This window comes from Anopheles arabiensis, chromosome X (assembly GCF_016920715.1).
Source record: "Anopheles arabiensis isolate DONGOLA chromosome X, AaraD3, whole genome shotgun sequence".
NCBI classification, from domain to species: Eukaryota; Metazoa; Arthropoda; class Insecta; order Diptera; family Culicidae; genus Anopheles; species Anopheles arabiensis.
In genome coordinates, this window is record NC_053519.1 from 24,691,716 (window position 1) to 24,709,415 (window position 17,700).

The 17,700-nt window shown below is 38.1% G+C and overlaps 1 protein-coding gene across 1 annotated transcript; it reads right to left on the reverse strand.

Moving 5' to 3' along the window:
* Nucleotides 1-428: 428 nt before the first annotated feature.
* LOC120906326 lies at nucleotides 429-2,388 on the reverse strand. Its single transcript, XM_040317901.1, has 2 exons — nucleotides 991-2,388; nucleotides 429-895 (listed from the first exon to the last, which is right to left on the reverse strand). Exons 1-2 carry the CDS (start codon nucleotides 1,649-1,651, stop codon nucleotides 489-491), a joined length of 1,068 nt encoding a protein of 355 aa, XP_040173835.1. The 5' UTR covers nucleotides 1,652-2,388; the 3' UTR covers nucleotides 429-488.
* Nucleotides 2,389-17,700: the final 15,312 nt, after the last annotated feature.

Consider the following 17,700-nt stretch of genomic DNA (forward strand, 5'->3'; position numbering starts at 1 on the left):
TTGATTTTAATCATTAATTGCTGAAAAATTCAAATTACTTCTGCTTCTTAATGTACCAATTATGGCACTAGTGTTCCTAATATGGCTATAAGAGGGGTCCTATTATGGCCATATATATTAAACCATATATTTTACATAAAAAAAATCGCTTCATGTTATGAAACTAAAACATATGAAAGAAAACTACGTGTAAACCAAAATCCGTAATAAAAATTAGCATTTATATTAGTTTCACATAATGAGAAAGGCTCATTTGATAGTATAAATAATGTCGCTTAAACGCGGTGTCATTGCTCTAGTTTTTTGTGATATTGTGATACATTTTACACCAGTTATTTGTTTCATTCAGTTCATGTATTGCATTTCATTCACTTATAAATTAGCTCATAATATGATTCATAACTTTTACATTTTAATATAAGGAACTATTGATGATTTTGGTAGCTTATAAATGAGTTGGATCAAATTGTTTAGCCCTACAAGCCATTTTAATTGCGCATTCTGGCGTTTTTGTCCCCTAATTTAGCCTTTGGTGTAGATGTCTTTGATTTTCCTTTAATTTTTTTACGCTCTTCCATCCTAGCACGTTTTTCATTTTCCCGTTTTTCTTTGGCCTCTTGGCGTTGTAGGGCTCTTATTTTCTTTTGTTGCAGTTCTTTTTCTTTTTGCTCTTTTACTTTAAGAAGTGCATCTCTTCGTTCCTTAGCTGTTAAGACAGGTTGAAATGATTTTTTATAATTTCTATGTCTACCACAACGGTGAGGTGTAGCGGGTAGATTCAACACCTCTGAAAGTCGGCGTGTACTAATAACCAATGATGCGTCTTTTCCATCTTCGCATTGAGTCTCAATGTCCTTTTCTTGGAGATCATGATTGTTTACGATTCTTGCATCAACTACAGACAAAGAAACAGTGAGAATTATAATTCGTTCATTTAATAATTCCAGACTAAACTTCATAAAATACAGCGATGTTTTAATGATTACTTACCATAATCCATCATTTCGGGTAGTTCTGAATCCGTACAAGTAGTTTGTGGTTCAGTGGAAGATGTCAAAGGCAATATATTGCATAATATATTAGAGCCTCCAGCTTCAACTTTTTCGTAATCTGTCATATCTATTGATATATAAGTATCCAAAGGAGATACGATATCCATCTTTTTGGATGAAGAAGCCGATGTAAAATCGTCGTCGTTGTCGTTATTCCCTTCGAGTCCGTCTAAACAGTTCAATCCATTGACTTCTACTGTAGATTTTAAGGCATGAAATCCAATATGCGGACGAACAAATTCACGATAAAAATAACGAATCACACGTTCTTCACGGGACAGCTTGTTGACGTCTCCTTCAATTTTAGCTATAGTTTCAGCTCCGATTATATCGTATGCTTCAACTATTCTATCCATACTAATGGTAACGCTTTGATCTACACTACCGTGTTGTGTGGTATCTGATTCCTTCTGGATTGATTCTTCAAAAGCTTCAGGTGTGACAAAAACATCGGTTGTTTCGTTCGTAATCAAGGAACCAGTTGCTGAAGTTGCGATGCACTTAGAATAGTCAATTGCATTCGAATCGAACGGATGCAGACCACATGCTCGAAACCCATTTTTGATCGTCGAACTTTTGATACCATTCTCGATAGCCATACTTAATACTGATGCAAAGTGCAAAGTGTTCAGAATACTACCGGGATTATTGAATTTACAGCTTTCTACCGACTTTCTCCATTCAGTTTTTAAAGGTTTGAAAACCGCCACATCTGCTGGCTGTGTGATGTGCGTTGTATTTGGATACAAACAGATCAGTATAATACCAAGTGATTGGCATAGATCTGCCACATTCAATCCAATATGCGATGCATGTCCATCAACGAACAAAATTACTGGAAATGTTTAGTTTTTCCTCACCAGAAAGGGATGAAATATTTTCTCAATATATCCCAAAAAGTTTGGAGTATCCATCCAACCACGCTCACTTTGACCGATACCCCATTCTTCCGGAAAGCTTTGCACCAAATCCTGCCGAAGACGTTTACCAGGGAGGATAACGTGTGGATTCACTATACTACCATTTGCCCCAAATGCAAACATTACAGTTATATTTTGCTTAGCAGCCGCTTGCTCTGCTTCATACACATTGCGAGATTAAATTCGGGCAATAACCTCCTTTGATTTGGGGTGTAGAAAGAAAGAGGTTTCGTCAGCGTTAAATACTCTAGAAGGATCGTCTAATATTTCGTGCAGTCCGTTTTTTGTTAGCCAGCTTGTTATCATTTGAAACCATCCACGGATATCATTTTCACTCACTCGGCTACTAGCCGAAGATAATATTTCTGGCGTACGAAAAGAAAATCCTGGATTACGTTTCATATAGTTGCGCAGCCATTTGCGTCCTAAAATAAGTAAAAACTAAAAATTATTAAAGATTTAAAGCACATACTAAATGGTACTTTCCTGTTGATTGTTTCGGAATGGAGTTGATCGATCCGGATTTGCTTCAAAAAATTCTTTCATCTTCAACAACAAAGCTCTACGCGTCACAGGAAAGCCGCGATCTTGCATATTGCTTAACCAATCTGCAAGTTTCTGTTCTTCTTGAGAAGATAGCACAGATTCTGGACCCGGCTTTGCCTTTTTTCCATTGACGACTTATCCTATAGCGGATAGTAGATATTGGAATTCCAAATCGTTTGGAGGCTGCGTATACAGTTGAACCTGCATCAATAAATTCAATGCATTGGGCGATTGCCTCGTTCGAATATTGTTTCCGCTCACTCGCGGGTCCCATTCTGGAAATGCTTATTTGTTATCGAATTAAAGACGTATTTTGCAATGTATTTGAAAAATAGCACGCACTTTATCTTCACTAGTGAATGTAGGAGACATTTATTGACAACAAATAGCATGACACATTGTTTATACTGAAAATGACAGAACATGGCGTACATGACAGTGCGAACATTTTTGACAGTTGAGTTGAACATTGTTTATACATTTTAAAATCGATTCGTTAAGTTTGTAGTGATAATTGGCAAAAGTTGAATATTCAAGTTGAAATTTGGATTAATAGTTTTAAAAGTCACTAAAAATCAACCGCAATGGTCTTCGAAAAAAGCTAACGAGTGTTGGCTCTTCTGAGGACTGATTTTAAACCCGGAATAATTAATAAATGATAGTGTCCTATACGTTGCTAATGAAAACCATGATCAGAATACGGTTTATAATTTATATTAAAATGCTTTCGAACGTTTTAAAAGGAAATAGATTGGTTTATACAACAGGAAGTATTCCTTATGGCCATAATTGGTACTATGGCCATAATTGGTACATTTGCCCTAGTGGGATAATTGGTACATCGTTGTTAAGTTGTACCAATTATGGACATATGGCAAAAAGGCACATTTTCGATGCAAAATTGATAAATTATGATGTGAAGCTGTTAAATAACAAGCCTTTTACATCATAATGGTGTTTTTTCATATAAAAATATGTTTAGATGCTTGTAAATCACTAATATCCTACAGTGGTGCTCTTAGCAAAATCTTAGCGGAACATTTTAGAAGAGTGATATTTTATTAATGGATGTTTCTGACACGTAACTAATGAAGCATGAATATTTTAAAAGGTTCATATTTGATGCAAAAAATCCATCCGTGGGTGCATAATGTAAATTTACTCTTTTAGAGCAAAAATAGTGGTCGTTATGGCCATAATTGGTACTATGGCCATAATAGGTACACTTACCCTATATATATATATATATATATATATATATATATATATATATATATATATTATATTTATATATTTATATATATATATATATATATATATATATATATATATATATATATATATATATATATATATATATATATATATATATATATATATATATATATATATATATATATATATATAATTATGTTTATATATATATATATATATATATATATATATATATATATATATATATATATATATATATAAAATTATTTGTACGATAGCCCGGAGTAAGTTTTAAAAAAAATATTACTGGGGATCTTTATTTGCGAACTGCTAAACTAAGACTAAAGCTAACTTTTGGATTCGGTGGTATTTGGCTAGGCTGGTGTTTTCGGTGCTGCCAGGTTTGCCGGTCACGTTGTCGTCCACGTTTATGATGATCATGTTGCCTCGGTCCGTCTGAACATACGACACCACACCTGGTCGTGGGAACCTGCTTCCAGTGGAGTTCTCGTTGGAACCTGACTCCGCGCGTGGAGTAACATCGATGGCTCGCTTGCGACCGTATTCTTACTCAGCACCTGTATCATAGCGCGTAGCGCATGTGTACATATCTCCTCCCTCCTTAAACGTCGAGCGTCCTCGATCGACTTACCGACGTTTGCAGTGGGATGATGTTGTGAATAGCTTCGGTAGATATTTTCTTCTCTGCATGTTTGGTTTTGTGTTTGTAAATGCAAAATACAGTTATAAGAAAGCCTGTTAGAACAACAATTAATATCCCTCCTGCAATTGTATGCGTGCGTAAGCGGAGTGTTATTGTATGGAGTTGATGTATGTTACTAATATGCATTGTGTGTAGATCTTGTATACTTGGCTAGTTTAGAATTATTTCTGGTTTGCTGCCAGTTAAGGGTAGGAAGTAGTCTTCTTGGTCTAACACATCAATATGCGCAGTAAATGTGCTATTTAAGATTTTTACGGTGCAATTGCCGGTTTCAATTAGTGTGGGTACTGCTATTATTTGGCTGTTTGAACATGAATCAATGACTGACACGTCAAAGGTGGTATCGATTAGAATGACTCCTGGTTTCATTCCTCGTATTATTATTCCTCGTATGCTCGGAGCCCGTGGTGGTGGTACATTTAGATGGATGATTTCTGATGATATTTGAGATACACTCGTCGTTTAGCGGTTGTGGGTTGTTGCAAATCGTGCACTCTTCGTTAACATTGAAAATGGTGTTTTTATGCTTGGCTACAAATTTTACATCCGTCTATTCTTCTATGTCTTCTACAGTTGTACAATGTTATCAATGTTCAGGATAAGATTTACTTGTTCTATTTCAGTTTTTACGATTATTCATTTGATCTGATCTGATCTTTTATCTGATTATTCATTTGATTTTCGATTTTCTTTAGAGTTTGTGTAATTTTGTTCACTGATTTTTCTATTTCGGAATTAATTCTAGCTTGAGCGTTAATGTTGGATATGGTTTTGTTTTCTGAATGTTCTAAATTCTGAATGTTCTAAGTGTTTTCTGATCTGCGATTTCCTGCGATTATTTTTATAATTGTTCTTAAACCATTTATTATGCCTCTCTTTTATTTTCTAGGTCTTATATTTCCTAAATTTTTTTTTTATAAGCTGATAGGATTTTATAGTCTAAGGTGTCCTTAAGATGGTTGGTTAGGCTAATATTATTGGCTAAATTCTGAATATAGTTAAGGTTAGTCTCTTTAAATTGCTGCTGTTATAAGTTTTGAATTTGTTAAAACTATTATGAGGAAATGAATCATTCCAAATTTCATTTTTAGTTTTTTATAATATTCAGCTGTGATTTCCGTAAGGATGAGAAAGAATTTAAATGGCATGTTAGGTTTTTCGTTTCCTTTTCAATTTTGATTTGTGAATTTTTCTTCCATTCCGGTCTAAAATATTTGTAACTAGGTTATCGAAAACTTTCGTTTCACGATACCTTTCTTCGTGTTTTAAATTATTTCTTTTCCTTTCGAAGATCGTGTCATTGTCTTTGAATAGTTCTGGTTCTTCTCGTGTTTTGTTTAATTTTTCTGTGTATTTGGATTTTGTTTTGTTTTGTGGCATACACTCTATAAAGTTCCTCTTTTTGTTTAATTCTTTCTTGAAGGTCCTCAGGGATAGGATCTTCGTTTTTGAAGCCGAAAAATAGTTCTTTAGGGGATATGTTTGTTTGAGAGTGTATAGAATCATTGTAAATTGAGACTGCCAAATTAATTTTTGAAGTAGTTGATACATTTTTTGTAGAATCTCGTAGTGAGATTATGTTGTGCAATTCTCTTATTGTTCTATGGACAATTTCAATTGTTCCATTTGAGGAGGATTGACCAACACTTGTATAATGAGATTCTATATTATTTGCTTCAAGAAATTGTTTGATTGTGGTGGATTTAAACGAACATTCTTGGTCCATCACAAGCAAACAAGGTCATCCAACGTTAGCGAAGAATTGAGTTAGTGCTTTTAGTATATGTATAGCGTTTCTTGATTGTAAAGGAAACGCCATGGTTAGTCTTGAGAACTTATCGCAAAGGGTTAGAAAATGTTTATCGCTAATTATAAAGATGTCCATATGAACGATTTCCAAAGGTTTTTTAGGAGTGGCAGTAATTTGATATTTTTGTTTATGTGGGCGTCTGTCATATTTAGCTTTTTGACATATTTTGCAAATGTTAATAAATTTAGTAATTTTAGTTTTCATGTTTGGAAAATAATATTTTCTAGAGATATGTAGTTTGGTCTCAATAATTCCTCTATGGTTTGCATTATGTAGACGTTCAATAATCAAATCCTGGTCAATTTCATCAGTTACATCTTCTAAAATTGTTTTTGTCCAAAATAATTTGATCGATTTTGCGCGAGAGAAATAGTTTTTGTAGATAATTTGTAAGTTTTGTAAGATTTTTTCGCTGCAACGAATGCCAGTAACACATTTGGGAGATGCATATTCTTTGATTATGTTGATCAACATAGCTGGTCCAAAAAGGGGTGTTTTTATTGTTATTCTATGATAATTTCCGAAAAGTGTAATTGCTTCTCGAGAATCGTTATTATTTTCTTCTAGTATTATTTGATTTCTAAATTCATTTAGTGGTTTTTCAGTTGCTGGGATGAATTCGTCATCATTAGTATCTGCTGAGTGTTGCGTCATAGTGTCAGTATTGTTAGAGGCAGTATTTGCATTTAATTCGGATGTTAAAGCAGGGTTTTCCGTTATGCGGGATAGTGCATCTGCATTTCCATTAAGAGTACCTTTTTTATACTTAATTTCAAATTCGAATTCTACCAAGGCAAGTTTCCAATGAAGAAGTCTTCTATTTAAATCATTTTTCTGTCTTAGCCAAACAAGAGATTTGTGGTCAGTTCTGATTTCAAAAACTGTTCCGAAAATGTACGGTCGGAAATGCTTGGTTGCCCAAACAATGGCGAGTAGCTCTTTTTCGGTAGCTGAATAGTTGCACTCTGTTTCGTTAAGCGTTCTAGAAGCGTAAGCGATTGGGTGTTCCTTACCATCTTCGAATTTTTGTGAAAGTACAGCGCCAAGGACGAAATCACTTGCGTCTGTTTCTAAAATGAATTTTCTGCTAAAATCAGGATATTTTAAAATGGGATCAGTAGTGAGCATTTGTTTACAATCGTTGAAACAATTTATAAATTCGTCATTATGTGTTATTTTAGAACCTTTCTTAAGACATTTTGTGAGGGGTTTGGTCAGTTTTGAAAAATCTTTTATGAATTTTCTGTAATAACCAAGGATTCCTAAGAAGCCTTTAATGTGGGTTGTTGTTTTTGGTATGGGCCAATGCAATATTTTTTCTATTTTGTTTGGATTGGGTTTGATGCCATCTTGAGTTACGATGTGTCCTAAGAATTCACACTCTTTTCTTAAAAATTCACATTTGTCTAATTGAACCTTTAAATTTGATTCAATTAATTTTTTCAACACTTTATTCAAATTGTCCAAATGTTGTTGGAGTGATTTACCAAAAATAATAATATCATCTAGATATACGAGACAGTTTCTTCCTACAAGGTCACCTAAAATATTATTCATGGCTCGTTGAAAAGTAGCAGGTGCGTTTTTCATGCCAAAGGGCATTCGTATAAACTCGAAGTATCCTTTTTCTGTGCTAAAAGCTGTTTTTGGTCTATCCTTTTTATCAACTTCAATTTGATGAAAGCCGGATTTTAAGTCAAGTGTAGTAAAGTACATGCTTCTACCTAACTTGTCCAAAATTTCTTCTATATTGGGAATAGGGTATCGATCATCGATCGTTTTTTCATTCAATTTTCTATAGTCAACCACGATGCGCCATTTCTCCTTTCCACTTGCATCTGATTTTTTAGGGACTATCCAGATTGGGGATGTCCATGGGGATATAGAATGTTGGATAATACCGTCAGCAATCATTTCTTCGATTTGCCTATTCACTTCTGCTTTATGAATATTGGGGTATCTATAAGTTTTTGTGTGAATGGGTATATCGTCTTTAGTTTTTATTTGATGTCTAATAGCGGTGGTGCATGAAAGTTTTTCTTTTTCTTGATGGATGATGCCTAGATTTTGTTTAAGAATTTCGAAAAGTTTATGTTTTTCTTCTTTGTTTAAATGATCGGTGCGAATTAAATTTTCGAGATTTGCTATGTAATTTTGCGGATGATCATTATATGGGTGTGTGCTCATGTGATTTATTTCGATCATTTTGTCTAATTCATATGTTTTTGCTGGTTTATTCCAATGAAATGTTAATGTGTCGCCGTAATTCTTGGCAAGAACTTTAGCATATCCTTGTTTTGCTTTATAAACGCCTGAAGGAATTATTGCATCTTTTAATTGAATGTCTTTTGGAAGAAAAATGTTTCCTTTTGTTTGAGAAACAGGAAGCTTTATAATTTGAGAATTATTAGCATTTAATGTAATTGAAGGGGGTTCTAATGTTCTTATTTCTAAGTCGATTGTACGATCGGGTAGAATAAGTTTATGATTTTTTGTATCAATTAGTGTTTCCATATCGGAGAGTGATTCGTATCCGAGTATTCCGTCAAAATAGTTGTGACATTTGAAAAGGTAAAATTGCGTTTAACTCGGTGGGTTTAAGTTTGCAGTAATTTGAAAATTTACATCTTCTTCATTATCGGTTTCTTCGTCTGAATCGGATTCTTCTGATATTGTTTTTCCGTCATCTTCTTCGGCTGTATGCGAGAAATTTTTGTTTCTCATATTGGACCGTAAGGATTGATCGACGTCCATGGGAACAATTTTTGTACGATCTGAAGATGGTTTCATGTTATTGAATGGTCTATTTTCAAGGTGTTTAGGTTGTGAAAATCTATTATCCCTTTTTACATTTTTATCGACACTAGGATGTTTTTCGAACCCATTATTGGTGTTTGATTTAGTTCTTTCAGCGTTTTGGAATCTGGATAGAAAGGCATAAGCTGATTCCAAGTCTTCTGGTTGTGCGGTTTGTGCATATCCAAAATATGTTTTGCTCAGACCATTTATGAACGCAGCGAGGCATTCTTGTTCTAAAAACAGGTTAATTGCCTCCCAATGTGAAGCGTATACCGTATTCTGTCTTGCTACTGATTTCATATTGATCAAAATTTCTTTTGTTTTTCTATAGTGAAGGCTCAAAGATTCGTTTTGTTTTAGGTTCCACAGTTGTGTTTGATACGTTGCGATGTTGTTTCGATCGCCATAAACGTTCTGCAAAATATCTGCGACTTCATCAAAAGTAGTAGGGTTTCCGTTCACACAAATATTTGCCTTGCCCTCTATCTTATTAATTACGGTCTGTTCGTAGACACTGAATATTTCTGGTGCCACATTGTTTTTGAAGAGGTCTAGTGTTTTTTTTTACTGTTGTTAATCAACCGATTAACTGTTTTTTGTTTCCGTCGAATCCGGGAATGACCCTAATTGGATCCGGGATACGAAAATAGTCAGCACTGCGACTCGAGGTCGTTGGCTGTTATTGTTGTTGGAAGCATTGTAAACTATCGTTTTCCGCTTGGAGTGTGTTAACGCGTTCCTCTAACAAGCGCATAGATTCAATCAATGCGTGTATATTTTGTTCCATTTTCACTGGTATTTTCTTGTCCCTAGTGAATTTCAAAGAACGAACTTTTGGGAAAGGGTATATTTTGGCATTCAATGATAAAAATTGTTTGTTGCCTACCGCCTTTTTATTATAAGAGTGGAGGAACTTATGCTTTAGGATGTAACTCACCTTTTTTATCCACGTGTCGGGAAATTAGGATTTTCCGTTACCTGTCCTTTGCTTTGTCCTTCCTTTTCTTCTTCGGGCGCTCGTTGTCCACGGGTTGGGTCAGCGATTGTCCTTCGTTTTCTTCCTTGGTCACTCGTTGTCCACGGATTGGGTCAGCGATTGTCCTTCCTTTTCTTCTTCGGTCGCTCGTTGTCCACGGGTTGGGTCAGCGATTGTCCTTCCTTTTCTTCCTTGGTCACTCGTTGTCCACGGATTGGGTCAGCGATTGTCCTTCCTTTTCTTCTTTGGTCACTCGTTGTCCACGGGTTGAGTCAGCGATTGTCCTGCGTTGATTAGTTTACCCAGTAACGCTGGCTGGGGAGTCTTGCCGCTAGCTTTTGTTCGAATGTTCTCTTCCAATTCTAAATAGTTGAAACCAACCGTTCGTGCACTTGTTCTTACACTTTATGAAATAATGAAATTCACGCGATCGTCACGAGTCAACCACGGATCGGGCGATGAAGCAAAGTCCGGGCGATACACAGATGTTCAGGCACAGCCCTGTCACTTCATATCGTGCTTAACGAAACACGAACATTCTTCGTTCAATTTCGAGTGTTCGGCTCGATCGAGTAGTTTATAAATAACACCCAACGGTCAAAAGCCGAAGATTTTATATTGACCTTTCACTTTTTCTATCTGTCTCTCGCTCTAATTTGAGCGATTTTCCCCTGATGAGTGTCCCCGAGCCTCCTCGTGTGGTTGTTGTTGTTGGAAGTTGAAGCCGAAACCCCCTCGTGCGCTGCCAAAATCAGCGAAGAACGAAATCGAGTGGCTCAAGCGAAAGAACGAAAAAATGATGAACGAGTGTGCTGTGAGAATAACACACACGCACGCACAAGGCGACACCCGAAATCTGGTGCGATACCGGCTTTCAGTGGAGCATGTACACACATGCACACATTTGATCATACCAGCGCTCTGTTCTAGTGCAGGTAGTTTTCTGCAGTCCACGGTGATACTACACACAGCCACGCACTTGGCGATACACGCTGTGTGGTGCGGTGCGGTGGACGTTCAGAATTCAGTGGTGCAAATACACACATGCACACACTTGGCGACACACGCTCTGCTGTGCGGTGAGGTTTGTGTTCTGTGTCCAGTGGTGCAAATATACACACACACGTACTTGGCTACACACGCAGTACGGCGCGGTTGGCTTGGCAGAAGCGCATACACACATTCACGCAGTAGGCTTTACTTTCAGTCCAGTGAGGTTGGTGCTCGTGTGGTGTTTCAGCGCTTGGCGGATAAACCCCGTAAAAATGGAGTTTTGTTTAATTTGAGGTAAGTAAAAGTGATTAAAATTATCAACCAACATCCCCCCTTCTAATTAATATCATTTTTCTTCCATTTCATGTGTGTTTCACGGCGAACGGAGACATCAAAAACCTGTGGCTGTGTCGTAGTGTTGGAGCAGTGGCCCGTACAGTGCAGCGAGAAAAACCAGGAGCAACAGCGATGAGGAGCAGAAAGTGCTGTGCTGAATTTGTTTTTTTTTTCACTGTGCGAGTGTAAAAAGTGTTTTTTTTTAAATTATGTGCGTTGATTTAGAATTAAGTGCAGTGATTGTTGTGCAAGTGTTGTGTTTTTTTTGTATTCTATGTTGGTTCGATATTCAATAAATCGAATTACGATAGTATAATGTTGTGCACTGTATCATTTCGGAAAGAAATCCTGACAAAAAAGGGGGAGGGAACTAATTAAACGAAGGTTCGTGCAGACCCCCCTTCGGGTTTTGCTTCGGCTTCGGGTTTGCTTCGGCTTCGGGACCCGACGGATCACTTGAATAATTTCGCCAACTCAAGTTCTTTTTCAAGCGCGTATTCAAGCGATCTCTGAGTGCTGGTGCCCGGTGGGCAGTGTATGTCTCGAATAAACTCTCTCTTCCAATTTTGCTGCACAACGAATAACTGCTGGTAAATATTAAAGGTTTGAAAGTTACACCGAAACTCGGAAAATAAATTATCCGAAATAGTGAGATTGAACATTGGTGCCGTGACCAGGATTAAGACGAATCTGGTTTTCTAAATCTTAATTATTCTCGCGATAATCACTGTTTGCGCGCGTATAACTGTGCTTTAGTCGCCTCACAATCGACCAAGCTCATTGTGTACGCGAAATCTAACACCTTTTTCCTGCAAGAACTGCATTATGCCCGTCCAAGTTGCTGGTTTATCGTCCAGAAGGACAGTATTACTCGTGGTATTGGCCAGTCACGAAAGGTTTCTGAGTTTCTTTTTCCCAGAACGGGATGCAATCGAAATAGACATTCGCATTGCAAAGCTCAAACTACTTTCCACCGAGCTGGAAACAATTCAATCGAAATTAGAAGATGCAGCAGTATCAAACGAAGAGCAGATCGCCCAAAATGCAGCTTTACGCGAAGATTTTGAGCCTCGTTTGATTCGTGTTGAGGCCTTGTTCAAGGCAAAACGATGCATTCAACTAAATGCAAACACTCCGCAAATCACAAGCATCAAGCCTTTGGGAGGGTTACAGCTGCCCACCATCGCGCTTCCCAAATTATGTGGTAGCTACACTAATACAAACAGAGCCACAGCGACACCTTGCGGAAAAGAAACAAGCTACCAACATAAACCCGCAAAACACACACTCACATACACACCGCACTCCACCAGCACATTTGCCACTGCACCAACGCCAGCTGCGCCAAATGCTCCTGCGTGGAAAGCAAAAAACACCAGTACATTTTCCACTGCACTGACGTCAGCTGCGCAAAATGTTCCCGGGTGTTACACATACAGCATCGGTGCATTTTCCACTGCGATCAAGCCAGCTGCGCAAAATGCTCCGGTGACACACACACACAACACACTGACGATCACACGGCAAGCACACAAAGAAGCGACAATACAGCTCAAAGACAAACTCCCGAAAAAGTTTTGTCTCACACTACAGTAGTGGACACTAGCCATGCACATAGTAGGGTGCATCCTACAAGCGCATTATTGGACGGTGCAACCCGGCCTGTTTTGATGAGCCACCGATACGATCATGTTTATAAGATCCAATCTTCGATCGTCATCAATCTGATTGGTGCCGATCATTCTCGCATCCCGGTGCATAAGCCGGAGCGTGAGACGTTTGCGTCCATATCAACCCAGTACGAGCTGGATAGCGATATGTTGATGGCCAAAAATGTGAATCACGATTTGCCAGCACATAGGGTGCACACCAGCAACACGGGTTATCAGCACACCACGAAAGTGCTGCAAGGGAGCTTCATGAGCTCTTTGATACGTTCCGCGGCGAATTGCTATCCTTTGTCGTTACAGATTACACCAACCGAAACCGCATTTAGCGCTGGGCACTACACACATCACTACCCATCTACGCATTTTGGAACCCAGCAGCGAAGACCGCCAAGAAACAATCACTTCACTCCCGGTCTTAACCTGATCGAAGCCGTAACGTGTTACTTTCCTCTCCTACCTAAGCCCGATGACCCTAACGCGACACTTACCCCATAGTATTTCCTCTTCAACATATCGGTACAGCACTTGACGACGGCATGTCGACAAGAAATGGTAATATTGGCTTGCATCATCCATCACTCTGGCCACTTGAGCGCATCATCCGTGCGCACGCCGAGAACGATAGGTTGGGACGGGTACTAACGTTGAAATAATGAAAGGTTTCGTAACTCGCCTTTTTAGATGCAATATTTATATCTTACCTGTAGCAATCCGAAAGCACAGGCATCTAATTTCCGTTTATTTTGATTGTTTTTGTTTTGTTTGTTGACTTGCGTCAAGGGGGGGAGGATGTTCAGGTACAGCCCTGTCACTTCATATCGTGCTTAACGAAACACGAACATTCTTCGTTCAATTTCGAGTGTTCGGCTCGATCGAGTAGTTTATAAATAACAGTGTATGTCGCGAATAAACTCTCTCTTCCAATTTTGCTGCACAACGAATAACTGCTGGTAAATATTAAAGGTTTGAAAGTTACACCGAAAAGCGGAAAATAAATTATCCGAAATAGTGAGATTAAACAACAGATTTATTTCCGTTATTTCACTGCACTGTACTTGAACACTTGTTACTGAACGTGAATTGGGCCTAGCCGACTGCGCCAATTATGTTTACGATAGCCCGGAGTATGTTTAAAAAAAAATATTACTGGGGATCTTTATTTGCGAACTGCTAAACTAAGACTAAAGCTAACTTTTGGATTCGGTGGTATTTAGCTAGGCTGGTGTTTTCGGTGCTGCCAGGTTTGCCGGTGACGTTGTCGTCCACGTTTATGATGATCATGTTGCCTCGGTCCGTCTGAACATACGACACCACACCTGGTCGTGGGAACCTGCTTCCAGTGGAGTTCTCGTTGGAACCTGACTCCGCGCGTGGAGTAACATCGATGGCTCGCTTGCGACCGTTTTCTTACTCAGCACCTCCCGTCCGGCAAAATAAGTGTATTTTTTGAGTGATTTGAGTCACGCTGTCGAAATACACTGTCTCTTCGACGAATGAGTTACACCCTCGCGCGAGCCCTCCCCCTCCCCACCCGTAACGCACGGTGCGCTCTGCAGTTCTCAATGTGTTTGTGTTCTTTCGAGCCATGCTACGAACACATGTAAAGATAGTTGTTTCTTTCGTTTCTCGTTTTCTTTCATGCATAGACACGATTGCAAATACGCACTTATTCTAACAACAAACACAAACACGGTCATTTTTTATTTCATTAAACACTTTATTGAAACATAAAGTACACTTTCACAACACATTCAGAATCCTTCTACTCACGAATGACGTCATACAGCAAAGTACCGGGTCGAGCCAGGCTGCGGGAAACTTGTCGACAATCTGCGTTGACTCTGTTCAGTAAATTCTTACCTGTCGATCCACGCACTACATGTGCGTCTGTGCACACTGTTTATTCACTGCACACTTCACCAAAACACACCGGCGCACGAGACTTTCAACGAAATGCGCATCAACGCACAAACACTGCGCGCGGGACTTAGAACGAAACGCGCACAACCATCTCCGGCAAAGCGTCGCGCTGTACTGGTGGTTTTGCACGCGTAGGAGGGGGGGACTTACGGAGCGATGGTTCGATGCTGTAGTGTAAGCGAGACAACACGATGTGACGAGCAGCTCCAAGTTGAGCTCGCTGAAAGAAGACACACACACATTTACAGACGGGTCGTCAAAGCACGGTATTTGTATTGGTGTTAGTGAAGCGCGCGTGTAAAACAGAATGCGAACTCTCATCGCCAGAGTGACCAGAAATACCGATTTATCTGTATTCCTACCGATTTTTGATATGCCTACCGATTCACAGATGAGCCCCCTAAAACTACCGATATTTCATTTATCCTACCGAAAATCACAGATTTTTTCGTAATACAAACCAAAAAGTCATATAACCATTTTCCAAATCACTTAAAGTATAAAACTCTTTATGGAAATCACTAGCGACCAGAACCAGAAGTTCAACAGAGACAACTAAGGCTCGTGTTTGTGTTCCATCGCATGCGATTTAATCGCACGTGCTGTCAAACGCTTTTCCGTGTCATATTGCGATTATTTGAATGATTTGAATAATATAACGATTATGAAAAATTATGTTGAGATTGTTCCTACAACAAACCACACATTTAGTTTGACAGATAAAATCGGATGCGGCGTCCGACAAAATCAATATTTTTGATTCCGCTTGATCCACAGATTAGCTTCCATCTCCCCCCCCCCCCCCCACTCAACACTTCAAAGCCTACCGAAAACTACCGAAAAATCTCAAACTCCTACCGAAAACTACCGATAAAATTTTGATGCGCCTACCGAAAACCGCCAAAATAATCTGGCCACACTGCTCATCGCAGTGCGCAGCTTCCTCATACCCCTCGGCATGAATCACTCAAAATTTGGGGTCTCATTGTTTGCGTGGTTGTATCATAGCGCGTAGCGTATGTACATATATATATATATATATATATATATATATATATATATATATATATATATATATATATATATATATATATATATATATATATATATATATATATATATATATATATATATATATGTGTGTGTGTGTGTATATGTAATTGTCGCGCGGAGTGAGTTTAAGATAACCTCTTTATTAAACATGCTCCAAAGTAGACTATCTTCCTTATATCCTGTGTGAGAATAGTGTTTCAAAAAAGGAAGTAAAATTGTTAATAGACTCAGGATCGAACAAAAATCTCATCAAGAAAGGAATCATCCCCTTCGTTGAATTTTGTGAAGAAACAATGATTGAATATATAACGGGTGACTATTGTATCACAACAAAAGGTACAATTAATCTACTTGGTCATCGATTACCTGATCAAACTTATAACGAAATGGAGATGTTTTGAAAATGAATCGACAATAGACAAGAAACTGCAATTATTAGTTATATAGATGTCCATATGTACTCGATCTAATGGTTTGCATGTGACTGGCCGTGGTGATATTTGTATATGGTAAGGCTTTCGTTCGTATTTTTCTGTCACACAGATCTCACAACTGTTTACAAAATTTTTGATGAATTTCTGCATTCCCGAAAAAAAATAATTACGTCGTAGCTTATTCTCTACTTCTGCAATTCCTCTATGGGCTCTATTGTGTTCAGTTGATATTAGAAAATTTTGCCTATCTGTATCTGGAACTTCTTCTACTGTTTTTGTTGTAATTATGAAGTGTCCTTTAATCGAAAATTTTTCTTTTACAGTATTTTGGATCAGTTGCAATGGTTTCTTCCCTATCTGATATTTTGAATATGATTTGATTTTTGTAATAGTTTATTGGGCGATGTGTCACATGAACGAAGTAATCGCCAGAATCATCAGCGGAGTGTACAGTAGAGCAGCTATCTATTAAATTTCTAGGTATGTTATTTTCGTTGTTTGAAGAAGTATCTGTTTCATTTATATTTACTTCGGGAAAACAGCTTAAAGCATCAGCTACCACGTTTCCTTTGCCTTCCTTATATTTTACGTCATAATCGAAATCTTCTAGCTCGAGTCTCCAGTTTAATATTTTTGAATTTTTAAATGAGGTCTTTATGAACGTTAAGGGTTTGTGATTGGTAATGAGAGTAAATTTTTTACCATACAAATATGCTTTGTATTTTCTTACCGCCCAAACTATCGCTAAAGCCTCTTTTTCGGTGGTTGAATAATTGCTTTCAGTTTTGTTCAGTGTTCTACTTCCAAATTTGATTGGCCTTTCATCAGTGGCGTATTTAACGGTAAGCAAAGTAAGCAATTGCGGGGGGCCCCGTCAATGAGGGGCCCCGGAATCTTTAGTCCATTCCCAAGTGCCACAAATCCACTAAACGACCCCTAAACGGCTTCTAAACGACTTAAGTTCTGTACCTAAACGGAATATAGAACGGATTATTCTAGCAGACGGCAAACGACTCATGCATTCTAAAAATAGCAAAAGCTGGTGGCGCTCTCTGTTGGTGGGATACCCCAACCAGTTGAGCTTCATCGCTTGGAGGAGAGCTTTCTCATTTCCTCTGTACTGTTGTATGGTTTCGCATTGAAGTTATGCATCGCTAGAACTAGAACGGCGATACGATTGTTTAAATACTAAACTCCAACGGAAACAACCAGTACTGAAGCAAGTGAGATTTGAGTAATGGTCGTTGGTGTT